This window comes from Prinia subflava, chromosome 19 (assembly GCF_021018805.1).
Source record: "Prinia subflava isolate CZ2003 ecotype Zambia chromosome 19, Cam_Psub_1.2, whole genome shotgun sequence".
Taxonomy (NCBI): domain Eukaryota; kingdom Metazoa; phylum Chordata; class Aves; order Passeriformes; family Cisticolidae; genus Prinia; species Prinia subflava.
The window spans coordinates 10,420,359-10,447,897 of record NC_086265.1 but is presented as its reverse complement, the minus strand read 5'-3'; the positions used below and the strand labels follow the sequence as shown (position 1 = coordinate 10,447,897).

At 47.5% G+C, this 27,539-nt stretch overlaps 1 protein-coding gene across 3 annotated transcripts; it reads right to left on the bottom strand.

Annotated features, from left to right (window-relative positions):
• Window positions 1-813: 813 nt before the first annotated feature.
• Window positions 814-27,539, bottom strand: CABP1 (calcium binding protein 1). 3 transcript variants are annotated; one of them, XM_063415863.1, is made up of 7 exons: window positions 14,444-14,669; window positions 9,662-9,838; window positions 6,094-6,124; window positions 5,297-5,440; window positions 3,919-4,028; window positions 3,373-3,520; window positions 814-1,631 (listed from the first exon to the last, which is right to left on the bottom strand). In XM_063415863.1, exons 1-7 carry the CDS (start codon window positions 14,486-14,488, stop codon window positions 1,606-1,608), a joined length of 681 nt encoding a protein of 226 aa, XP_063271933.1. In that variant the 5' UTR covers window positions 14,489-14,669; the 3' UTR covers window positions 814-1,605. The 3 variants fall into 3 exon arrangements, with proteins under 3 accessions (XP_063271933.1, XP_063271932.1, XP_063271934.1); XM_063415862.1 differs by lacking the exons at window positions 9,662-9,838; window positions 14,444-14,669 and adding an exon at window positions 26,771-27,539; XM_063415864.1 differs by lacking the exon at window positions 14,444-14,669 and having other exon boundaries at window positions 9,662-9,855.

The window sequence follows — 27,539 nt, the reverse complement described above, 5'->3', positions numbered from 1 at the left end:
CATCTGTGCAAACACAAGTAAACATGCACACACACAAATATAAGGAGAAACATGGTTTTTCCGTCACTGGAACATCAGCCATCACTACAGCTATGCTGGTTGGCACAGCAACAGGAAAGCAGAAGAGAAATTCCTCCTTTGGACATGGATTTGTGGACCCCAAGAATCTGAAAGAGAACTTCAGAAGTGAAAGATTTGAGATGCAGGAAGCAGAAGGATATTGGTCCTCGACCTCCCAGTTTGAGTAAAGAGGTGACCAAGAGGAAAATAGCTCCCAGTCACACCAAGAAACACACAGTGATGATGGTGCCCTTTGAAGCCAAGCAGAAATTAATCCTGGCAACTTGTGACTGAACCTTTGCATAGAGAAAGGAGACAACTGTAGGTCTGATAGAGTAAGGGAAGGGCGTTGTAGGTTGGGAGCATCTTGGGGAAAGGAGGATAAGATGTGATGTGTCTGGAAGCAGCTGGTAGGGCCTGGAGGCTGCTGTCGTCACTGCTGCAGATATGTGCAGCATTTCTGAGTGTGCAGAGGTTGGAGAGCAGGACACTGCCACACAAAGAGGCTCCTAGCCAATCCCCAGCACCAGTGGAGTTACACTCAGCTCCCACCATACACGTGCTCACAGTTGTGTTTAAAATTATCTGAAAAGGGTGAGGTTGGCTATTGCTGCCTATCCCCTTCCCACCCAGCTCTGCTCTGGGCCCTTTCTCCCATTTCTCCTTCCCACGATACTGCAGGGGCTCTCACCTGTGCCCGTGCCAGTGCAGGGGATGCAGAGAGGGGGACCCTTCACACTGCCCTCACTGTGAGGCACCTGCAGGCCTTGGCCATGGGCACAGTGGGAGGGAGGGCAGAGTCCTGACACAGACTCAATGGCCAGCAGTGATTCCCTTTCCATGGCAAGGGCTTGTCTCTGGATCCCGGTGCAGACACTGGGTGTGCATCTGCCCAAGCCCTTCTCCCCCAGCCCGGCCACCACCTCTCACAGGGACATCCAGGCTCCACATCATTTCAACGTGCATATTTATCACTTTCCCCCCGCAAGACATATATTTGAATTTACTCTTGGTAAACATAACCACAGGAGATGCAAATAAATGTTGGGGAAGCATAAATAACTTCACACAGATAGACACACACTGAGACGGCAAACACAGACACAGTTCACCAAGGGAAATCAAGAAGTGCAGAGCACGCCCTGAGGCTGCCACCAGTCCCAATGGCTTTGCTCTCATCCACCAAGCCAAGAGAATTTCTCCTGCTTTTGCCTTGCAGCAGCTGGTGGGAGAATAAAGCTGGGGAGGAGGAGTCTAAAGTTGCAAATATCCCATGAAAGCATCATGGCAAGTCCTGGCTCTGCAGTTTCCTGCAATCATCTTCAAGGAATGGTTCCAGTTGTAGGAAGTTGCAAGTCTTTCACAGTGTGAAAGGGTGGAGGGGCATGGGGACCACCATGAGGGAGGAGCAGCAGGTCATCTTGCAATGTCCTAATTGCAGCCAGCCGATAAACCTTCATGTAGGAACATCGGGGCTAGATGCTCCATCTAGGTCCTCTTCTGCCCTCTCTAAGGTGCTGATTCTTCTTTAGCTGAGAATAATCTTCAACGGGACATCATGCGAACAAACTCTGCAACCAACAACACAAGACAGCCCTGAAACAGAAGCCACCCATGGTCCTCAACTCAGCTCTCATTCACTGCAGACAGCAAGCAGCCAGGGTGAGAGTGGGAGTCCCCAGGCTGCCAGCAAAGCCTGTGCACTCCGAGACTGGCCCTGAGAGCTCACACAACACAGGCTTTAATCCTTGCATTAGATATGGTGATAAGATCTCTCTAGCAGATCAATTCATTGCCTTGGACTCCTTCCCAGCCTCCCTAGTCTTCTTTGCACAAGCAACTCTTTGTGCAACACTACAGCAAGCATTGTCTCCCTTCACTGCAACTTCAGGGAACTTTGATTTACAGTTTTGGGAACACGGTATGATTTCTTGGTAAACTTGCCACTTCACAGAGATACCAGTGTGGGAAAGCACGAGTTTTGCTAGATACTGGCATTCTTGTCGAGAAAAGTTTACTTTAAGAGACTTCTTGTTTTTAAAGATACATGGTAACTGTAAGGATACCCTGTATCTATTTCTTGAGTACCCCACAGTTTGTGAAGTCAATTGCAATTGTTCAAATTGAGTGTAAATGCCATCAAATATAAATGCATTTTCATTCTGTTGAATTCACTTGAATTGCTGAGGAACTAATGACTCTGCAAAGAGAAGGGCAGTGGAAATTACCCCCTTGACTTCTCCTTTTCCATTGATGGAGGTGTCCTTTGACAACTAAAGTGGTAACGCACAGAGAAATTGATACTGGGATAGCATTTCATGTATTTTAGCTGTCTAACATAATTTAGCTGTGGGAAACAAGGAGAGCTACTGTCATGTAATCAGCCAGCACATTAGAACAACTGCAGCTACCAGATATTTTCTAGGAAGATACTGGTGGTATTCTAATATTTTCAAAGCCCTCAGAGGCTTCAGTAATCCTGAGGACTGAGATGCCTTGTCATGCAGGAGACCCAGGAATGCTGCTGAGCCAAAAAAAATTATATCAATTTTACTTTAATTTTATAGTTCCTGTACTTCATCCTTACTGCAAAGGGACATCTGGATTTCCACCAGCAAAAAAAAGCAGCTAGCCACACTCTCACACCTTCCAGCTCTTATATCTTCTTAGCTGTCTGGTATCAACTGCCTCCTTGACAGGAACCCTGGGCTCTTATTAATATTGCTCCTGCCACAGCTAATGGCTAGGATAGTAGCCTAACCACTCTTATTTTTCAAAGTCCTTCTGGCATGAAAAGTGTGAGAAGAAATTAATTATCTCTAGGATTTAAAATGACACCTATAGATCAGATATCTGCAATCTTAGTGAGCACAGCTGGCACATGACCATCTTCTAGCACAAAGGAACAGAAATAAATTCTCTATAAACCAATATAACAAAGGTGAGACAGAGGAAATGGAAGGTGCAATGTATTCTCCAAAGCAATCCAGACACCTCACAGTTCTTGCAGTAGATTTAAAGAAAAGAAAATGCCCCCTAAAACAATGGCAGGCACAGCATGTGTGCACCAGGATCTGCTTCTGTATGACAGGTTCTATCGCTTACCATGCTAGAATTATGGAGATCTAATCAAAACTGAGATGCAGCAAGAGATGATATACAAATGAACAATTCATCCCACTGAAAAAATGAAATTATTTTTTCTCCATACTGCAGAACCCTGGGCCCTGAGGATTCAAATCTTCCACTTCAGCTACTGATGTGAAACCCTGACTCACAGCAGATGGACAGTGAGTGTTGAGCCCTTCTCACCTTCAAAATCAACACGCCCATCTCCGTTCAGATCCACGTCCCGGATGATCTCTTCAATATCCCGGTGACCCACCTGCTGCCCTAGAAGCTTCTTCATGGCTTCTCGCAGCTCACTGGTGCTGATCTCCCCATCGCCATTGGTGTCAAACTGCAAGCACATGAAAAATACCAGCAGGGGAAATGCAGTTATGGAAACAGATCTTGCTCTGGGTTGGTTTTTGTATTGTCCTGATCCTGAGTGCTCTATATTTTCTCCATTTTCTCCATGTCCCTCCTTTGAGTGTCTTTTGGATCCAGTCTGCCTTTTCTCCTCAGAAAACCCTTGCAAATGCTGTGTCTACACCATCTTTTCTCTTCCTTGCCTCAAGAGTTCCCTTATCTTAGCAATGTTCTCTGCTCCTCTCTTATTCCATGCCTGACTGGGCTCTTTCTAGGTCTTCCACTATGCTGCTCTCTCCTCCTCCTCTTCTCTTCTCCAGTGGGTCTTCTCTCTATCCTGTCTTGTGTTGCTCATCTCTCTGGGGGCACGCGGAAGGAATCACTCACCTCTCTGAAGGCATCACGAAGTTCTTTTACGCCAATCATGTCTGCAGTCTCTGCTAGAAGTTTTGGTCCCATCAGCTCAACAAAATCTTCAAAATCCACATGGCCACCCACTTGGGACAAGATGAAAGATTGTGTGTAAGAACACCGTAAGTTAGCCAAGACCAGCACTCACTTTGCATTTGTGTGTGCCCCAGAGAGCGCTTGGCCCTTCAGGAAGCACAAGCACAGAAGGTGTGGGACAGTGCAAGGAAAAGGAGAAGTAGTTTCACCCTGTATTTTCTGGATTATGGGCTGGGCAGAATGAGCCAAAGCTATTCCATCCTAGGCTGCCATGGACTGTCACACCCTTATTGCATCACACAGTATGTATCAAAGGCTTGATCGTTCCAGTGCTTATAGCAACTCTCTGCTGTGCCTGTGCCAAAGGGCACGGCAAGGGCACAGCATGATGTTCCTGCAAAGCCTGGGCAGTGCCCTGCAGCAGTGGCGCAGTCCTGCTCCATTACAGCAGCTAATGTATGTCCAACTGTTTATTCACTGTATTAGCTCTTTTACTTGTTAGGGCCCTGAGAGCTGTCAGCAACACTCTCAAATTCCCAAGCACTTGTGTGCCGGGGTTATCAGCTGCCTTTGTGTGTGACTGGTTGCATATGTCACAGCTGTTTTCTTTCCCTTGACCAAGTAATTTGTCCTTTCAACATAATCCTGTGTCAGAAATAACATGCACTAAACATGCTTCTCCCCACCTAGCTGAGGGTGAGACCCTGCACTGCCACAGAGGAGAGGTGACAAAAACTATGGTGAAAGACAAGGGCCACGAACACAGTTACAATGAATCAGATGCATTTGTCACATCTTTCCATGACTGCAGCAGATGCTGCCATCCGATGCTGCCAGCACAGCTCACTCACAGCCCATCCCCAGGCACACAGCAGATACACAAAAAAACACCACAGAGCAACAGCCCATCCATCACCCATCTGATCAAAGCATTCTCATCTTCCAGGCTCGCTCTTCAGTCTGACACCATCTGACAACAGTTTCAATGTGACAACACACAGAACCTGTGCACCAGTGCCTGACTGCCCACAGTAAGAGCAGTTTTATACCTGACAACATAAGCATGAAGGACAACCCTTCCACTCACTGTTCCCATATACACTACAGTCCACACAGTCCCTTTGATAAGCAAAAGCAAAGGCATTGACTTCTAGGAACCACAAACAAACAGGTGAGATGATAAGGAGTGAAAATCAGAACCAAAGAAGAGAGGGGAAAAATCCAAAGGAAAAGAGGCAGCCAGAGACCAAGAGAGCCTGAGGCAATGATGCAGGGTGCAGCAGCAACAGGCAGGTACAGCTGGGTGTGTGTTACTCACGGTTCATGTTGATCTGCTGGGAGAGCTCTATTAGCTCCATCTCTGTAGGCATGTAGCCCATGGTCCGCATGCAGTTCCCCAGGTCCCTGCAGTTAATAAACCCATCCTTGTCTTTATCAAACTCCTTAAAGGCTTCTCTTAATTCTGTGGGAATGGAAGAACAATTGTCAGTGACAGCTTGAAATACCTTCTCCAAGTAAACTCCCCAGAATCAACAGCACTTTATGAAGCCAGACTCTCTAAGATACTCAGGATTTTCCCACCAGATCTCCCTACATGAGGTAATGACTGCAGCAAAGTTAAGCTCTTCTGCAGCAGTGCTGCTGACCCATTCCTTACAGGAAAGATTGCTTGGACTACGAGTGTCACAAATGCTTCATGGCTAAACTGTGCTCCCTAAAGAAACTGCAACTAGTAAGTTTTTCCAACTTTTACCTCAGCACTCTATGATATACCCCTCACTGTATGGATTAGCAGGTAAAACAGCTTCCTTGGAGCCATATTATAGTATCATGCTCCACAACACTATCTGTGGGAGTTGGAGGGACAGCAGCTCCCTAACAGCCAATATCCCATCACTTACTTATCCTCTCACCCTGAAGAATATGGAATGGATGCAAATTCCTTCACAGTCAGAACTCTTTCAGTTTTATACATTATTTCTTTTTAATGGGGTTTCCAGAAATTACTCCAGCAATCACCTCCCTTGATTTACCCCAAACTATTTTAACCCAACTTGAAAGGACCAGCCAATAGGGCAAGGAGAAAGAGGACAAAGAAGGAGCAACAAATTTTACCTTCAATTTCTTCCGGACGCAGTTCTCTATCCTGCAAAAAGAGAACATATTATGTTAAAGACATTTGTTGGCCACAAACATAGTTTCAAAATAGCACTTGTTGGTACAAAGGGTTCTGGAACAAGCCAGAAAGTGAGAGAAGAAACAAGAAGGTGATGACATGTTTAATACCATCTACCTAGGAAGGCTTCCCAGCTTTCCTTCCCAAAGAGAGGGGTGTTAACCTGCACACATTTCTCTGGAAGCCCCTCCCCTTCTCATCTGGTGGACAGCGGGGGGGATAACAGGTGGTCCCTGAACAGAATAGACCTGGACCAACACAGCATTTGTGGCCTCCCCACTGATGGTACTGTTGGAACCTTCATGGAGCTGCTTCATCATCCCCCAGCACGAAGTTCTGGAGCAGAGACTGTCCCTGCAGCAGTTATGATCTCCTGTGGAGCTCTGATTGTATTTCTATTGCCACTCCTGCTGACACACACAGATCAAAGCAGCTGGAAGCAGTCCTTGTAACCAGCAGGTCTAGACCATCATCTGCTCAGATCACTGCTTGATCTCTGTCCTTCTGGCAGGACAGCAACAGCCGTGAGGTCTCTCACAGTCAATGTCTCAGTGACATCTCCTACAATCTGTCCCCACAAAAAGGTTCCCACCAACACTTCCCCCTTCCCCTCAGCCTCAACTCCATATACAAGCATTTTGAAACCAGTCAGGAAGGCAGACACACAACATATACATCATCAAAGTCATTCTACAAATGAAACAGGACAAGAATTCACCATATTCAGGAAACACTGCAGCTTCAAACATCCAATTTGAATTTCTTGGAAGAAGGGGAAGGATATAAGCGCATAGGAAAGTCCCAACACTGCACCAGGAAGAAGAGATGAGCATGGAAATGCACTGCTTTCTGGTTTAAATGCCTTTTCTAATTCGTCCCATGGCTCCCAGGCAAATCCAAAACATCTGAGAATTTGGAAACACAGAAATGCGATCTCTCTTGTCGTCTCACTCTTGGCTTTTCCCCTTAATTGTGGGGAGTTTCTCCTTGCCTTCCAGGTGTCCTCCAGCCTCTCCACATGTGCCTGGAGATGGTGCCTTTGATCAGTTTGAGAAGGATGATCCTTTGCTATTTAACTACAGGCTCCTCTGGAAATTCTAATGGCAGCTGCTCAGAGTGCATAGCAAACTAGGACACACACTGGTTTACGTCTGTGCAGAAGTGGGCTGTGCCAGAGAAATGACCAGCTTGCCACTTGTAACCTTCCCAGAGGCATCTCTGTGCTGGATGGAACTGTCGGAGCGTGCTGGCTCTGCTGTTTCATCCTTCACAGACCTGGTATTTTCAAACATGTCATCCCATTTGTTCTGTTTTCATCAACACCAAGTAATAAAACAATTCAAAATCCTTAGACCGGATGCAGGAAGCATAATTGCCCTCCTGCCTTAGATAAAATAACAGAGGAACACCAGCCTTGATCAGTTCCAACACCTTGTGCCCTTTATTCCAGCGCCTGCAAGCCCTGATCCCTGGAGATAGCGGCTGTGTGCACAGCATGTGCAGGGCTGTGAGCGCCGGCAGCGCAGTGCAGAGGGTGCCGTGACTCACCCACGGCAGCGCTGTCACAGTGACCAGGGCAGGACCGGGCCCTCCTCCAGCACAGTCCTCACAAGACCATCCTCCTCCTCCTCCCTCACTGAAGACCACACTGCAGCTGACACTGGTGACACTTGTCACAAGTGGGGGCTTCAGTACTGGCTCTAATTTTGCACACCAAAGAATTTGTGTTTCCCACAGACTGCAAATGCAAAAGGAGGGGGAGGGTTTATGTCCCTCCAAAAATCTGACTTATGTGATAACTAACATCATGAAGAGGTTTTCTGTTTAAATTTGATCTCGTAAAATGATTAAGGAGTAAAATTGGGATAAAATTAGCTGAATCACTCTAAAGCTTTCAGATAATATATAGGAAAAGGAATAAAACTATTCCAAGAGTTTAGATCCTAAATATGAGCAGACATGACCCCCAAAGAGTCCATTATACTTAATGGTCTTACCCTCATTTATTTCTGTTCTATGTACAATAAATCCTGTCGGTCTAGAGAGTCAGTAAAAGTAAAGCTGTGTATTAGATGCACTTACTCTACATCAGGGTACTTAGAGACATCACTAATCCTATTTTGGAGACCTCTTAGGGTACAGTGATCTTCCATGGCCTAAGCAGGACGGACACTTGTCCAGCTGTCCACTAGGGAGGTGGACCTGTCTCCTGTGACAGGTGGCTCTGTGCAGGTCAGCAAGTGTGTTTCATGTTTTAGTGACCTGGGACAGGGACTATATCTTAGTAGCTGAAGGTTAGGAAGAACAAAAGCCCTTTGATCAAAACAACACAATTACTATTTTTTGAGTTGTTGGTTGAAGCAGAGGTTTCAGAAATAATGACCTACATGTGCCCTACAGCTGTAGATGATCATATCAATACACAAGTAAAACAGAAGTTTCTTACAGAGGCAATTAATATCTGGTTCTGAGGGAATTGGGGTGAGCTTTATTTCACCACAAGAACAAGGAAGGCACTGGGTGAATACTGGACAATGCACATATTCACTCATACATATATCCATAAAAGGTATGTTAATCATACATTTCTGTTTATCTTTGAATTCATGTTATTGCAGGAGTAGAATATTTGGGGGCAAAAATATGTTTTAGTTCTTGTAAAGACACAATATTGGGGTGCATACATACAAGCACCTATTTTTATTGTTTCTATATAAATGCATACATTGGATGCAAATGAACACCTAGTTACAATAGGTGCGACTGAATGAATAGATGTGGTTCTGCTATTTCTCTTCTCTCCGTGTGGGAGGGTAGCCTGGCACTATTTGCCTGGCATTTGGTAGCATGGCACTATTTGCAAATATAAGGACAGCCTGATGTTCCTCAGTTTAACTGGTTGGGATTGCTGCAGTGTCAGGCTGGGTATGCCAGCGCACAAGAGGTTGTGTTTGGGTATCTGTGAGGAGACAGCTGTCTGTTTATTTCTGCTGGTCCTAGTGTGCTCACTGTGAACTGATAGGAACAGTGTCAAATACGGACAGCTTGTTCCCAATACAGATGCCCTGATTTGCATTTAACTGGCTATTTAGGCTTTAAATGCTGATCTGAGCTGGGGAATGAGAGGTAGGTGTCATGTTGGAATAACAGCTTTGAGCACTGGACACTTCCTGAGTTCATATTATTATGCAAGTCCTGAAGTCCTAAAACCTTTTCCTGAATTCATGATTATGTCTACTTGAGTGTAGGCTTGGATCTATCTTCCATAGCTACAAGTTCAGAATCCTCCTTTCCTGGTGTTTAGGCACAAGGGTATCTGCACATCCTTCAGGTCAGACATTTGCCCGTGACTGTATTTGCACTTGGAGCTGGAGCCAGGATGCTCGAGATCCAGGGCTGGGAGTTACAGAGCTCCCCGCAGACCGAGCCCGGGGGCGGCTCCGCATCCCCGACTCGCGTCCACGTGGCTTTGTGCGTGTCTCGCCCCGCTGGGTGTAACTTACGTACAGGCTGCCTGTTTTCTGCGAAGCCCTTCCTCAGGAAGATGCATGCTGGCCCCAGCAGGTTGTGCATGACGGCGCAGTTCTGGGCCAGCACCATGAGCGGACCCTGGTACTCGCCAGCCGACGACCCCTCTTCGCTCGTCTGGACAGCTTTATAGCTCGTCTTCTCGTCATGGCGGATCTTCCCAGCCAACCAGCAGCAAGCAAACAACACAACAGAGGATGTTACCTCCCCATCTCGTTCCTCTGAAGTTTTACTGAACCGCCTCGCAGAGACATAATTGCTAAATTTCTTTCATCTGGTGCACACTGTGTCCCCCCCACCAGCCTATTAGGATTTGTACAGAAGCTGCAAGTCCAGGAGTTCACTTTCAAAAGCTGAAAGAGGAACAACCAACCACGAGAATTTCACTTTGAAATTACATCAAACTCTCAGCACTGCTCACATCTACCCAGACACAGCCCAAAGTGCCACACTCCCACGATCAGCCCCAGAGTTAACACTGCCTTGAATGAGCTGCAAAGGACAAGCACATCCCAACTTAACAGTGCGTGTGCCAGCCCGTGCCCCGGGCAAACCCGCCTTGGCCAGGGCATCCCCAGGAGACCAGGCAGAGCCTGCACAATGCCACGGCACAGGCCCCACGTTACTTTTCAGCAACACAGCATCACACGCGTTCTCACGTTATCAGAAGACCATTTACAGCATCAGGTGGCCCTGCCAACTGCAAGCTCATGCTGCCTTGTGCAGCTACTAATTAGTTACATCCTCAGGGTTTGAGGCACTTACTGCCCTGGCCTCTTTTAATCACTGACAGTCCCAGAGTGGAGATCAGGCACGAGCACAAGATTTTTGAGTGTTTGCATTTGCACATTTTCCTAAGTGCACACGTCCTGCTAAGCTAAGGCTCCAGAACAGAATCCAGCACTGGATTTTATAAGGAGGCACTGCTTTCCTTTTATAGAAATGCATTTCCCTGGCTCTGCAAAAAAACTCTTATCCTGATATTCCCATGCAGCTATAAAAAGCCAACACAACCCACAGGACCCTTGGTTTTACAGAATAAACATTAATCATACATCAGATTCCTCTTCAGGAACGATTCTACTTTTACAGCCAGTGTTCCCAGGGGTGATCAGAGAAGCTCTGTCACTTGTCATTGTCTCTATTAACCCTTTCCGTAAAGCCTGAGGTACATTTTCAGGCTAAAAGACCAGATAAAAACACCCCCCATTTACACTTGTCTGAGACTATTGTATCTACTAGCTGTGTCTGCCATGTGCTGTTACATTGCATGCATGGTTTGTAATTTGCCTTTTTGTACACAGTCTTACACCAATCTGCTCATGTATAATGTCATGTGAATATCAAGTATCAAAACAAAAATAACTCAAAAAGCAAGCCATGGAGAAAGAAAATGATGAAGCAGAAAAGCATTTTCGTTGCAGTCATGGATGAGAATGGAATCTGTCTCTGATTAATTCTGACACATAGGACACTTGTCCTTAAAAAACTGAACGATGAGCATCCATCCACGAATGGCATATTACTAGCTCAGCTAAATGTCAAGACATCTGTGTTGAGCTACACAGTTTTGTGACATCAGTGGAATGTATTTTCAAAATTATCAGCCTGATTTCCTGGCACATTTCTCAGTTTAACACACCAAAAAATACAAATCACTTAAATACCCCACATCAGTTCTGTGTTTAATTCCAGTGGAGCCATGTGAAAGATGCAAAGCCCCACAGCCCCAAATGTTTGTTTGCTGACACTTCCACTCAATAGTTTATTACCAAGCTATACAGCAGTACCTCATAATAGTCATCCCATTATTTTTCTGTCTCGATAGAGGTTGCCAATTTAACAAAAAACAGTTGCCAAGAGCCACTGAGGACTGTGACCAGACAAACTGCTGCAGTGCCAGCAGACCAAGGTGAACAGCTCAGCGAGGCTCCCTGCCATGCCACTGCAGGCAGGATTTATGGCAGTGTTCCTTCTGCCAGCAGTCTCACAGATTCTCCTGCAAATATCCACTCAAGTTTCCTTCACCATGTTCCTTCCACATCCCAGAAGAGAGGGCAAGGGAGCTGTGATATTGGTATGGGGCAAAAAAACATCGGCCACCCATTACAGGGGAAGCAGGAGTGTGCATGAAAAAGAAAATGCAAGGAGAGGACTGGAGAGGTCAGGCTTTCCCAGTCCCTTCCCTGAGCAAAGGCCCACTAACCTTCCTGGCCAAGTCCAGCCCTTAGCTGTGTCAGACCAGCAGATTATGGAGCGGGAAGAGACCTGGTTGATCTAGAGATGGTCAAAATGGTGGAGATGGGTGGTAAAGTGAGGGACCTGGATGCCAAAGCTTTTAATTTCTGCATAGCAGAAGCACACCAGGATTCACTTCATTTTCCTGCCTGAGTGTCAGAGGGACTTTGCAGAACAAAAAGCCCAGAGGGGCCTCGATCCCAAATGCAGTGTCTCTTGGAGAGAAAAGCAGCCAGGATGGCTTCCACAATCATGGGGGAGGACACCGTGACAATAGGAAACTGAAGCTTCCAACAACAGACGTGGAGTCAAAGCCTGAACAAGCAAGGTACCTTGGTGTCATCCAGACCCAGACCAAGCCAGCTGGTGCCTAGGAGTGAATCCCAAATTTTGTGCTGAAATCATGTATTCAAGAGCTGAGACTGTCACCCAAGAGCAGCTTCCACACATGTTGTCTGCAGTCTCTCCTCTTTAACATTTCAGCAAAATGAGTTTGCTCAAAGTAAAATCTGAGGAAAATGACTGGGATCATATAACAGCCAAGTGAAGTTGTGCAATGTTAAGACTGATCTGCAGTCTCCTCTATAATCATGTGTGTTGCAATCAAAAGAGTGGCAGAGTACCAGGACCTGTCAGGATGAGTGCCTCACTGGATGATAGCTCACTAGAGTGACGTCTGAGAAATTCTCTAATTCAGCTTTGCAACTTCTTCTCTTCAGTCCTGACATCCCAGGTCTTGTAACTAGACACAAAGTGAGTTATTCAAAGCAGCTTTTAGGAAAGAAAGCATCAATTACCTCAAAGACTGACAACACAGAATTTACAGGTTCTTGAATCTATTTTGATTCAAGCAGCCTGGCTACATGTCAGACTTTAATTGCAGTCGCCTTGCACAGCTGCAGCCAACTCCTTTTATTCCAAGTTGGAGGCAATCTACAAGCAACCAAGTGTATTTTTCCTATGTGCAACATTTGGATGAACCTCAGCTACTTCTACATCTCCCTGCAAGTCACCCTGACATAAGGACTGGTCTTAGCACTGCCTAACTGCTTGGTGATTAATTCCCTCATCAAGTATCCCAGCTCCCCCACAGAAGTACCATGCCATGACTGGCTTTGTTTACAGCAGCCAAGATAACAAGCAAATTGTGTTTCTATACAGAAGAGGCCAATATGCAGCCAAATGAAACACTCTATGATGGAGGTCCTCTCCCAGACAGCTCCCTCCCAGAGAAGCTCTCCCAGGTGGCAAGGTCTCCTGGATGGAGCATCTTGATGGCAGTGGCATTTCACTGTCATCAAGGTTTCCACAGAGGCAGCATCTCATTGCAATACTTTGGATGATCAGCATAACTTTATCATTCAGGGAGAATGAATTGTATAGCTTTTTGCTGAGCTATTAGATTTGCAGCAATGCCAAGTGAGAACAGTGTGGCTGACAGGTACACAGTGCTGTAAGATCTTCCTCAGTCAAACCAGAAATGTTTCTGGGGCATGTCATTCCCATTTCAACCCAGTCCATAACAGCAGAATTATTCCTGAATCTAATTTGTCCGAGGACCACTGCAAAACCTCAGCACAGAGTAGACTGTGGGCTGAAGCCAAACAGATACATGTGGCAGCTCACAGGTGAATTCTGTGCTGGGCCCAAGCATGGAGACACATGGGCCACACTGACATGCAACAGGATGCACAAACACACAGCCAGGGCCCAGAGTATCCACTCACAAACAAATGCATGGGCAAGCAGAACAGAGAGAAAAACATGCTTCTGTGCCCACATACCAACAAAACTAATAGTGTACATAGGCAAGGATGGCTAGACATAAAAACATGTGCATGTCTACACACAGACTTCTGTGAGGACATGCACCAGCAGGTGAGCACACACAGCACCATACAAGCAAGGGCGTGTGTGTGATGCACAGAAATTCCCTCCTTCTGCACGCACAGCAAACCTGCTCAGGCACTCAGGATGCCTGTGCAGAGACATAAAGAGCCAAGGACACACACGTACCTCAAAGGGGCCCATAGGTGTGCATACTCTTACACAGCAATGGCAACACGTGCAGACACGTGACCCTTCACACACCCATGCATATATGTCCCTACACCCATGACACACGTGAATACTCAAGCAGGTAACTCAACTGAAGCATGTGCACACGCACAAGCTCACACATACACCCGCACATCCAGATGCCCTGGCAGGAGTGTGCCAGCACACTGTGCACACTGACAAGCACATGCTTGAATGTACCCAGAGGAGAGCTGTACACACACAGCGAGCAGGACACGAGCCTACACACACATTTATTTACACATATCATGGCTCTCAGCATCCTGGGCTCTACTGGCTGCACTTGCACGAGCAGCTCTTACAGAAAAAGTCTGGTGAAGAAGCTGAACCCTTCAGACTCATCTCTGTGTTTCTCCCACCTCCCATTCTCATCTGCCCACAATGTCACCCATCCCAAGAAGCAGGGCTGGAAATGCACGGCGCACTTTGATTCAGGGAACATACCTTTTTAGAGAGGTTTCTCAGAGGAGACTTCACACAGTTGCCCATAATATGTTGAGGCTGCCTTTCCGGTGGACTTGGTTATAAAGGAACTGAAGCAATTGATCCCATTAAAGGTATTCCTTGGGAGCAAAGCAAGAAAGGCAGCACCAGGCAATCCAAACAGCTACTGGCTGCTGGGGCTTTCCCTCTTCAGGGAGCTTTTTCTCTCTCTGCCTCTCTCTCTCCGTATTTTACTTTATGTTCACTTTCTTGAAGAGATGAAGCAGGAAGGAGAGGGAGGGGAGAGAAACAGACAGAAAGAGAGGGAGAGAGAGGGAGAGAGAGAGAGTGAGTGAGAAGGGGGGAGAGAGGGAGGCGGATGTATAATCTACATCAGATTAATGTTCAAATCCCTCCCACCCCCCTCAATCTGCAGGCAAGATAGTTTCACTCATAGGAGAGGGCTGTTTCAGGGAGAATTAAAACAGAGAGGCAATGCAAGAAGTGATTTCAGTGATGAGTTCTGTGAATCTAGCTAGTTTGGGTCCACACAGCCTCTGAACAGTGCATCCCTACCCACCCCCCTTCTAACTCCTCTCGGCTTTTCAATCACCACAGTGCTAGGCTGGCCAGAAGGCAATCCACTTAGGGGCTTGGAGCAGACCACAGCTTGTTTCAGAGCAGAAATGGACCATTTATCTGGGTGGGACCTGTTTCAGCTTATAAATACCAGCAGACCTAGAAGTGTCTGATTTTTTTCCTGATGTGGTGGAAGCAAGCCTGAAGACAGCAGTCCTGGGACCCTACAAGATTCTCAGCCCCAGGACAGTAATATTCAACCACAAGGGAGAGACCTTGAGCCAGTCTTGCATTGAAGTTTTTCCAGCTTTCTGCAAGTATAAATCAATTGGCAGTTTAACCCACATAAGTCTGCCAAAGATGGACTCACACCTGATTCTTAAATCTAAACAGCCCTAGGTTAGATAATGTGAGTCAAAGAATTTAGATGTCAGATCCAGCCATTCCATTTGCAAGAGCCCAAGTCCTGGAATAAATAAGGGGTACCTGAACCTAGAGCTGGCTCTAAACTTTGGACTTTATGCCTGTAGCGTAGAATAATCTCTGCAAGAAAAGGGATGAGTCCCCAATACACTTTCTCCTTAGGCTAAGCATAAGAGTATTCAGTTGAAAAGAGATTTAAATTGCATAAAAAACACATCATCACACTCAGGCAACAGGATCTGAGAAGGAAAGTGACTGCACCTTTAGCTATGCAGCTCCACAGTGATAAGAAGTATGAAGAGCTACCTCCTTCAAATACCTTGGAGACTGGGATGACACCGATCTTACACCCTGTTATGCAGAGGCTGGTTGGACACTCAGGTGTTGAGCTGAAAGACTTCACATCTTTGTTTGCAAGTGTGATTCCAAACAAAAGCTTCTACATAGGCTGAGTACTTGCACCACATGCTTTTTGTGAAGGAGCCAAGGACTCACTCTCCTGGCAGCTCTAGGGCTGTAGGACAGAGAAGGATGAACTGCCAGTGTCACAACAAAGCAGGGATTTCTCCTTCCACCCTGATGGTGCTGTGGTAAATCAAGTATGATTCTAAGGTGACTCAACAGTTGCTTTAGAGCTTAGAGGCTTCTTCCACCTAAGAAGTTGAGTTTAGGAGTCCAAGTAAGACAAAGGTCCACAGCTTCTCCAGTTACAGTCACAGACAGAAGTGCATGGCCATAGGGAATGGTGTTTCTTGCTCTTCCTTGTACTAACGGCTTCCCAAGAGTGAAGACAGTGGGACACCCTCCTCTCACATTCCCTCAATGCCTTCTCCCCTGAATGAATAGGGGAATAGGAACTGCACAAAGGTCCACTGGCTCTCCAAAACAAGAAGCTGCAACAAGCGATGCTGGAAGACACTCCTTGTCTGCCCCTTGTACCCAGGGCTGACTCAGAGGGGGACAGATGGGAAGATCTCCATAGCAGAGCCCACCCATGCCAGGCTGGGAAGCAAAACTCTTCCTGAACTGAGCCTGTCTCCCATTGTCACAGGAGATGCTGAGGAAAAATACAGTCACTCCTTAGGGGCTGTGCCAGCCCTGGGCCTCGCAGTGGGGGACTTTGCAGGAGGATGCTGAAACTCCCAGCTGCTCCCAGGCTTCCATCTTTAGCCCTATTTCTCTTTCTCCTCTTAAAGCAGCTAATGGGAGGCTGATCTACCCTCTGACAAAGTGCCAGTCATTAATAATGTCCTCTGTCAGCTGCAGCCGTTCCCCAGGCTCCTTGTTTATTGACGAAGTGCTTGTCTCCCTTGAGCAGAAGCTGCCACACAGCGAGTGAGGCGCCAGGGCTCCTTCCCGAGACAAACGACTTCAATTCCAGGGCAGAGAGGAGAGAGAATTGCCTTTCTGCTGCTAATGAATCTCTCCCTGACAGGAAGCATGGAGGCCAGGAAAACCCTGAAACTGAGCAGTGCCCATCTCTCACACTGTCCCAGACAGAGGGAGGGAAAGAAAGGGAGTCAGACATCTCCTGCCAGAAAATTCCATCTCAGTTCCCAGACCATTGCGGGACAGCTTTGGAATACAGCTGTGGAGGGTGTCTTACTGAGCTTGAAAAGTCTCTCAATGAGATGGTCACCCTTTAAATACTGGCTTGTACCAGAGCATTCAGAGCCAGCAACCGTGGTACATCACTGTGTTTGCCTACTCTCCAGCTTTTCTTCCCTGCAGTTACAAGCAGTAGTAGGAAATGTGCAGGGCAGAGTGAGAGGGCTGAGACCTGCTGCCAGGCTTGGCAGGGAGTTCACAATCCAGGAGGAGAAGAGGGAATGGAAGCCCACATGCACCAGGTTTGCAGCACAGCCACAATCCTTTGACTCTGTAAGAATTCTAGTGGAGCTGCAAGAGGCCCAAGAGATGTGATCGTAAACAATTTTTTTATCTCCTTATTTACCCTGACTCTCTTAAGAGCAACTGGGCAGGACACCACAATCTAGCAGGCAGCTAGAGCTCTGAGGAGGAAAATCTCTCTACAGTGGGATCTTGTCCCCATCACCACCACAGGTAGCTTAGAGATAGGCAGGAAAGTGGAGTTGGCAGAAAGGTCATTAGAAGATTAGGTTAGAAGAAACATATTTTCTCCCTTCCTCCAGCTGAGGCTGCTGTAAGAGAACAGAATGCTGAGAATAAGTGTGTCAGAAACATTTCTGTGTAGGTGCTGATCTGTGGGTATGCCTATATCTGGGGTAGTCAGTATGCATGTGGGAGGGCTGCACATGCATGTATACTGGTTTTCCCACACTGTTCTTTATGGCAATCACACTGTTCTTTTAAGGCCTGCATCTCTGTTGTAAACTTTCTAAAAATCTGTAAGAACTTTGTGAAATGCAAGTCTTGCTGCTGTTCATGCATCCCTCCCTTTCTCCCCAGGTCCAAAGTGGGGAGCAGAGACTTCAGGGGATGCAGCTTGGAACAGAGCGAGGTCTCAGCTCACGGGAAAGAAGCATTTGGCATACTGACTGACCTGAGCACAGGGGAGGGAGAAGGCTGGCTGAGTTGGCATTGAACAAGGAATGATTTAGGTGGATTAATATGTCTGGATACTTTAAAAGGCAGCAGTGCTGTGCTTTGGGCTGGCACCTTTGGCAGAAATTCTCATTTCATAGAAAAATATCAGAACTCCTCATAGCTAATCACTTGGCTGCTGCCAGAAACTTTATCCTGTGGCAGCAAATATCCAACAGACACAACAGAAAGAACAAAATCAATCCAAAACGTGTGGTTGCTTATCAAACTGTAGCTTTGCTCGGCAAAAGTTTTCAGTGGAAGTATGGATTTGTATGGGGACTAGGCCTGTTTCAGTGCACAGTCCTTCACGTGCTGGAACATTACATCATTGTTCTCAACACAACATAAATACTGCTACAGGGCAATGTCAGTAGGTAGTGGGTATTGTATAGTAAAGCACGGAAAACTCTTTCCTAGTATCTTTTCACTGAAGTCCATAGTTCTGCCAATAGCCCCATTAAATGCTTCAAACATTTAATATATTAAAGTACATCCCCTTACTTAGTTTATCCTATCAGGGAAGGAATTTTCGTTGTACTTTTTCCTATCCCAGAGTGGTGAGTGCACATATGGATGAGTAGCTTTCAAATTTGCTTCCAATAACCCTTTATCTGGTGGCTATTCTTTCTATATTTTACAGGTATACAGATCTATATTCTACAAGAAACATATAGTTTTACACAAACTGTCCTGTTCACTGAAAGACCTCAGATGAGCCTAAGCATTTGGATTAGGTAACATCTTCCTGTTGCCAGTTCTATCAAGAACCTCATTTTGAAGTTCCCACTCACTGGAACATGCACTGGCACACTGAACTTCTGCTACTGATTTCCCTTTCTTCTTCTGCATCAGCTCCCAAGTGCTTTTGCTGCACATTGAGTTGTGTCTTCTAACCTCAAATGAACCTTGGATGGTTCCATATGCCAGTCAGACAAGTACAGGTCCATCTCAAGGGAGGCACCAGTAGGTTTTGGTGGATGCAGTCCAGATTCTCATCAAGGGAGAGGAATTCTGCAGAGAGTTTGGGAACTTTCTTTGCTGTCAGCTGTTCCAGGGGGAAAGTGTTGCTGACTCATGCTGTGCATAATATTCTTCTCCATTAGAGCAATTGGATCATAATCAATCACAAACAACAGAATGTTTATTAAAAAGACCAAGGATATTTTCTATCCCTCTCAAGGTAGCAAAGCCTGGACTGCCTGTCAACTTCTGTTTAGAACAGCTCTGTCTGTAAATAGCTGGCTTCCTTTCACATTAGATGAAAATAGATGGGAGCGTGCCTTCTCCTGACACCTTCCCTGTAGATCTGATCCAAGTATTTTGCATTAGCCCAGCTTCCAAGTTCCTGCGCAGGAGACACGTTGGCCAGAGCACAGTGTACTGTGGATATTTGCTGATGATGATCCTAAAGACATCAATGGGCTACAAAAAGACAAGTACAAACTTGACACCTCAGCAACTGCTGTGAGGATTTGTCATGTATATAGAGCACAGAGGCTGTTTATAATAAACCTTACGTGGTTCCAACCAATATCAACCAAATACTCTGAACAAACCCTGCAGCGTTATGTGAGATTTACCACACTGAAACAGAGATCTGCCTCACTTCTAATTTGAGTAAGGATCTGACAGCATCTGTAAAGTGGCCAAACTATGTATCTCAGGTCTCTGGCTGTATCTCAGAACAGCTGGTCCCAAAGTATCTAAACCCTTTGTGTGTTATTTCAGCAGAACACATTGGGGTTGCTGGTGGTTTTCTACTTCCTGCCTTCAGCTGTTGTGACACGATGCTGCACAATGTTACACGGTTGCCTGTTTCCTTCCAAGAGCAGAGAATGCATTTTGTCTGAGTGGGATGAAACAATCCTGTGTATTCCTTCCAAAGAGGGTTGCAAGATTCAAAGTACTCTAGGGGAGGAATAGGTGGAAGAAATATTAGAATATTGCTAATGTCTCCATTCATGGATAGCATTGAGTTCATGGTCTTATGCTGCTGCAGAAAGCTACTAAAAATCTAAATATGACCATAGCTAGGACAGTCCTATTCCTTTATTTTTAAGTGGGGCATTGGATTGAAATTTGAGGATTACCCAGGTTCATGAGCACTGCTGCTGCTCTCTAAGGTCACAGGAATGTCAGAGGATTATTGAAAGGGAGCCCAAAGTTAGCTAGGCGTCTTTTACTGAATGCACACCATATAGCTGCTTGTTATTGGAAATCAATACCACTCATGGACTCATCAGGGAAAAACAGTTACTGAAGCTGGAATGTTACAAAGAATCGCAGCTAATTCAGCTGACAACCTGCAGTCCAGCCACTACATCTAAAGCTAAACTTCCCTGACATTGTGTTGAAACGCAAGATTGCATGAAACAAAAATCAAGGTGGTAAAGCTCAACAAAATGGACAATGGACTTATAAAAATTATGATTAATTTATCACTGCTGGTTTTTTCTCTCCAAAGATAAGCTGAGCCTAACCAGAAGGTTTGTGTATTTCAGTGCATTAGATCATACTGCTGTATATTTCATGAACAGAATATTTAATGAATGTTCTTTTAGCTTGGTTTTATTTTGATGTCTTTCTATAGCCTTTTAAAACAGATTTGTTTAGAAAGTAAATCACTGACGAAGATTAATGTTTGCTGGCAGACCCACTGCAGGCAGGAGGTTTATCCATTGCCCCTCAGTGATTCTGTACGTCTGGCTCACATCCCTCAAGCTCTTTACAAGCAATAAATGTGATGAACTTTTCTCTAAGCTGAGCAAAGGGGGAACTGAGTGGATATGCTCAAGTGGAAAAATGTTTCTCTGTGTCTGAGTTCATTATGTATAAAAACATGAGACGTACCTTGGAAGGTGCGGCAGGTGTCAGCAGGCAGGTGTGCGCACAAACGCCGAGCGATGTTTTAAGCACAGGAATGCATAAGCATGTACAGAGGTGGTTGTGTAGCCACACAGAAGATTTAGCAGAGGCTGCACGAGCAGGCTGTGTGTACACAGACAAGACATGTACATGAAGGCTTTTTATGTCAATCTGCATGCATGGGCATGGGCTGTGGCAACTCATGCAGGGATGGAAGCATGGAAGGTGTAGTACCCCACGCAGGTATCCGGACCCCTGTGAATACGCAGCTGGGAGCGGCTCTCGCCTTCTTCACGGCAACAGCGGGGCTGTCCCCGGGTCTGACACACTCACCGGGCAGCCCAGGGCAGGGCATGCCCCGGGAGCCCAGAGCGCGGCGGGTCCGTGTCAAGGCGGCTCCGCCGGACGGGGAAGGGCCCCGGGCCGAGGCGGCCGTGCCGCGCGGGGGCGCGCCGGGGCCGCGGAGCCCCGGGCCGGCACCGCCGCTGCCCCGGGGTCCCGGTGTCCCGCGGCGGAGCGCGTAGGGACCGGCTGCCCGTAGCGCCGATCCCAGGGAGCCCCGACGGGACGGGCAGCAGCAGAGGGAATACTGCTGTCCACGGGAGTGTCCCCTGCGGCCACGGGAGTGTCCCCTCTCCGCCCGCGCCCTTAGGGACCCTTTCAGGGCCGGTATAAGGCTTCAGAGGTGTCATAAAACACGGAGGAAAAGTCGGTGCATTCGGAAATTCTCCAGTTTTTTCCTGCCTTCTAATCTGTGCACCCACGCTCCATACTCCAAGCAAGCCAAGATCATGCCATGGGACCAGCATCTCTTCGGCAGTCAGTCATGCCAAGCCAGAAGTCCGTTCACCCCAAATTACTGTGCCGATTTAACAGTGTTAATGAGCAGTTGAATTAGAGACTGTCTCAGTTTGTCACGAGCCCTGACATGCCACTGCTTCACCTGCCTTCCAGGCACAACACAGCATGTGAGCACCTGGGAACCCAGACCTTTCACCTTCACCCTGCCACCCCACAGCGTGACACACAAAAGTTTCCATTGCTGGCGCCACTGCTCCACAGCAGCCCAACACGGTGCAGCCTCCCTTACTAATACACAGGGCCAGCTGAAAAATTCCATTACTAAGCCAGGAGCCACTCTACCCTGGCAGACTCGCCAGGACTTCCTAGTTCTCCACGGGTGGATCTCCAAGAACGGTCCTGATGCAGTGACTGCTCTTGGGCAAAACGCCCGTTAGAATCAACTGAAGCCAAAGACAGGGAGGGAACAAAGTCATCTGGCAGATGGGAAGAGCAGAAAGGTGAGAGGCTAGACAAGGCACCTTTTCCCTACACACTCTGGGCTGGTCAGAGGAGAATGTTCTTTACACATGCTTTCCACACAGGCAGTCTGGGGTCACCTCCTGCCCCAAAATGGGGCCACTTCTGTCATCCCAGTTTGCTGTAAGGTCTATTAAAACCTATTAAGAACTAAAGCTCAAGAATAAAGGGGCATGGAGCAGGACAAGAAAAGGAAAATTTCACAGGAAATACGGAAAGATTCCCTCCTCATTTTAATGGTAATGTGGACACTGACATTAAAGCAGGAATGAGAGATGGTCAGGAGAGGCTTTAAACTCCCTGTACAAATAGAAATACAAAAGCTCTTTGGCCACAGTGCTAACAGCAGAACCTTGTAAATTTTTCATGATTCTCTACGGCAATTGTTTGACCCCTTTGATCCCCATGCTACCAGAGGCAATTGACAGAAAACTGTTGGGGAATCACTTCACTGAAAAATTTAACAGTCAGGTAGGGTGTGAAAGCTAAACGGCTCTGAAAACGTTCAAGTCTCACATGGCAGGATCGCTTACAAATTAATATTGCATAGCAAACGTCCGGAAAAGCTCTTCTTGAAGGTGCCAGCTAGGCCAGCGCTGAGGCACAGGAGGAATGAAGCGATGAGAACCGGTGGCTGTCTGTGCCGCAGTCCCCGCACGGAGCTGCGGTGAGCCAGGTGCCAAGCGGCTGCTGCACCGCAGGCACTGCAGCCACACCACCGCTGCCCCCGGAGTGCCACAGAACTTGCACTGCGGTCCTGCTGCCACCGCACTGCTGCCCCGCTCTCTGTGCTGCTGTTGCTACATTAATAAAGTGTATCTTGCTGCTAGGCTGCCACCTCACTGCCACACAGCTGCTGACGGGTCACCACTCCTGTCCTGTTGCTGAACTGTGATCTGTAGCCACGCCAGAGACACTACAGGACCCTCATGCTCTTCTGCTCTGCAGGGTAATAAGCATGCTCCCTTATGCTTCACAACACACTTTTGCCACTTGGCCACTCCAACACTATCCTATTGGGTCAAAATCATAAGAAACATCCTCCTCGTGCTCCCTTTTCTTGCTGCTTTCCCACTTTGTTGCATTATCATACACACACCCCTTGCCAACTACACCCGTGAGTCACAGCACTGCTCCCGCACTGCACCGAGCTCCTGCCACTGCAGGGCCACTTTAAAACACTGCTGTCCCACTGTCCCGCATACAACCAGCCCATACTTACACTGCACTGTCACCAGGTAAGTCTGTGGCGTTGTCCTCTTGCTAGCTCACAGCCGTGCTTCCAAAGCTGTGGCATGGGGGTAATACTTCACTTGCTGCCTCCTGCTACAGCGGGATGGTGCTGTCAGATCAGCACAGCCTTTGCAAATATCACACCAGAAGTGATCACTGCTGCACAGAATGGCTCTTGTCTGCGATATTGTATTAGTACATCAGTAGACTGCTAAACTCTTCTGTCAGGCTACAACACTCCACAATTATCATACCCGTGCACCACCAAACTCTGACCACACAGCACCAGTATCACATCTCTGCTCTGCCCCAGGACTGCATTACCACAGCACTGCACTGTCAGTGCCGTGTTCTCCAGGCACCCGCAGCTGCACGCACTGCATCCCAAGCCACTATGAAGTCCACAGAGTGCTCTCTGCAACTGCCACGCTGAGCCAGTGTGCAAACATGTCATTAGGCTAAGATGACATCCTGGCTTAATGCATCATTACACTACCCTACTTTTGTTAATTCATGTACCACTCAATTACAAAATGGTAAAATATCCTAAAAGAGTATTACTGCTTAATGGTATTAGAACATCACTGCACCAATATAGCACAAGCCTAATTAATAAAATATCACTGCATCCTGTATCCTGGCAGTATCTTAGCATTCTCCTGGAGTACACACCCACAGTGCACTATATTGCTGTGCTGGTTATATAAACACGGCGCTTCTTCCTTCACTCTGTCTTTTTTTCTGCACAGCTACAAATCTGTCTCCCTCAGACAGAACCCTCTAGTCCTGAACTGCTCCTTTTTGCTGTTGCTGCAATAATGACATTCTCCATGGAGTCATCCCTGCAACCTTTTCTGTGTATCTGATTGTACCACTGTAGAGTCTGCATTTGCAACCACATCACTGCACCAGCATGGAACAGGGGGATGATGTTCCACATCTGTAGAGCTGGAACAAGATATACTGTGGTGCTGCTGGACCACAGTGCTCTGCTGCTGCGATATGCATCACTGTGCTCCTCTCCTATGTACTGCAAAATTACTGTTTTAACTGTTTCACAGTGGTCTGTGGGGGCTAGAAAGAAGTTCTCATATTAAATGAATTATCTGCTGAGCTGTTGCTGTCTTGTAATCACAATGTGGAGCAGACTGGTGTTACAGCACCTGCAGCCTCAGACTGCAACCCAGGACATGTCTGTACCTATGGCTGCAGTCTGGGCTCTTGCAGGTACAAGTCCTTGCCTGTCTCAGACCTTCACACACATTTTTACACAATGCTGGGCACTTATTTCTTCATTCACAGAAACAAAAATTGAATCATTCTGTGTCATGACAGAATTTCCATACATCTTACCCCTGGGCCTTTATACATCCCAGGATTTTGATATCACAAAAATAAAAAAAGCTTCATGTATGTCTTTCAGTAATCAGCTCTTTGTGTATCCTAAATCACAAAAAAATTATAGTTCCTCATCTTGCCCCTGTACAGGGGGATCTACTACAGCCCAGTCCTAAAAGTCAGTAGTAAAATCTCCAGTTAATTTTCATTCTGTCATAGTTACTTCAAAGAAAGCAGTGAGAGATGAATACAGAGAGAAACTGGAATAAATAACACTACATTCCAAAAGAAAGATGCTGGGGTGTGTGTGTAAGCACTGGTGCAAGGTACCGAATGAAAAAGTGAAAATTAGAATTGGATCTCTCTCATTTCAGTAAACGGCATTGTTCAACACCACAGATAAATTTTGCTACATTTAAAGCCTTCAGAAGTGTCTTTTGACACTGGAATGCAAGCAGCAGAGCAGATAAAATAAAGATGCTGTTCAGGTAAGGACTGAGTTCAAAACCAGAGGGGTTTCTGTGAGTGGGAGACCTGGCATGGATTTGTTTGTATTTCTGATGCTTTGGGGACATACAGTCCCATAGATTTAAAACCTTTTCTTGGATACATCTTCACTTTGCTCAGAACTACTGCGTAAGTCAGAGCCAAGACGATGCATTTCAAAGCCTGGTGCTGGAATATTGCTTTTTGTAACCTGGTTGAGCATCAATCCGCTGACCAGGCTCTTTCTTATTGTTACGACAAAATTTTAATCTAGACTTCAGGTGCACCATTGGCACAGGGAAAGTAATACTCGTTTTGAGTTAAACACAATCATAACATTCCTAAACAGCAGACTGTCAGTGACAACAGAAAAGTGTTGTGCTTTGGAGAGAACAGATGTTCTTTGATTTTTATCTGGGGAAGTCAAGATGAACAGAAGTAGACAACACACCCTTATTAAACATACGGGTGTATCACCTCCTTCCACCCAGTTACAAACATTTTTCTAATTCTCTCCATAATCTCAGTCTGAACAGGTTCCCTGCAAAGCCTCCCAAACACGCATTAAAAAAAAGGATTAAAAAAATAAGACAAGAAAGAAAAGACTCGATAACAAACTCTAGAAATCATAACTCTGATTTAATTGATCATTTCCAGGGCTGGATGGAACTTAGCCACCCAGGCTACCGGCTTATACCTACAATTGTGCTTCTGGAAGATTGCAGTTACATTAATCTTCCCAGAGATTACATTTTCCAGTAACATCCCTAGATGTCTCTAAAAGAAAATTTCAAGCTAGTCTCCCTCTGCCTTTTCATTTTTGGAGGGTAACCCTGTTGGGTAATTTCACTAGCAAAAGCAGCTAAAAGCGACAGCTTTGTACCAAAAGAGCTTGCAAACACCAAAAGCATCTGTTCCATTCTAACATAGTGACTGGGAAGGCTTCGGAATTGGGTCAGGATTTTTTTTTTTTTTTTTTTTTTGTCATCCTCCCCACTACCTTCTCCTGACAGCTTCTGCCATCAGAAATGATTCATATGCTGATTGTACAGAAATGTACCATAAGGAGATGTAAACAAATACAGCAAAGCAAGGCGGGGAGCCAGAGAGATGGAATCTAATAAGTAAATAGCTTTTAAAAATCCGCTTCTCTGACTCTCACCCTCAGCAGGCAGAGGCACAACTTCCCCCGGCGACTGGGAAAGCACCGGCACTTCCCCCGTCAGCACCACCGAGAGCGCCCTCCGCAGCGCCCGGCGGGGCCAGCGGGCGCCGCCGATTCTGACCCGCGCCCCGTCCCCGGCGCGGAGCCCTCCTCGGGCCCGACCCCGCAGCGCCCCGGCCGTGCCGCAGCACCGGCAGAAGTTGGGCAGGGGCGGCCAGGAAGCAGTGCATTTACAGCTGCGGGCTGCGCCCGGGGGCTCCGGAGCGAGGAGCCGAAGGTCCGTGAGCCGCAGGAGGAGGGGGCGCGAAGGGAAAGCGGGTGGGAAGAGAAGGGGGGGAGGGGTGGGTGGCGAGGGGCGCTTTGCCCCTTACCTGGCCAAAGACCGAGCTGAGCATGGGGTGCAGCTGCTGGATGAGGGGATCCGCTTCCACTGACCGATCGCTGCCGCTGGACTTGGTGGAGCACTTGCTGCTGGATTTGGACAGAGGTGAAGCGCCTTCCGAGAGCTTCAGGGACTCTCTGCTGGACCTCTGCCTGTGACTGAAGAAAAAGTCCTCCTCTGCCTCCTCCCCATCCCTGTCTGAGAGCTGATGCTGGTCCTGGGGGTGACCGTGGCTGGCGTGCGGCGGGAGGTGGTGATGCTGCCTAGATGTCCGCACCGGTTCCTTGCCGCTGCCTCTCCTTGGACCTCCTTCCGCCGGCTCGGGCTGGCTCTCCCCCCGTCCATGTGACAGCTTCCCCGCGCCCCTCGCTCCGTCCTCCCGGGCGCCCGGGTGGCAGAGCGGCCTGCGGGCACTGGGCTCCCCGGGGAGCTGCTCCTGGCTCAGCTCCCTCCCCATCTGCCCGCCTTGTCCTTTGCCGTCCCGGACGCGGCTGCCGCGGGGCTGGGGTTGGCCGCCCGCCGCCCGCCGGCTCCCCGCCGCCTTCAGCAGCGAAGTGCGGGACTCGCTCTTCGCCATGGAGGAGCCGCTCATCGCGGGGCCGCTAGAGCCGCATCCCCGGCCGGGCGGAGCGCTGCCGCTGCGGGCAGGGCTGCGGCGCGCCGCTCACGGCATGTCCTGCGGAGACCCGCTTAAATCCCGCACCGCGGCCCATGTGACAGCGCACACAAAGGCCGCGGCAGGGGCGCTCCGGCGGGGG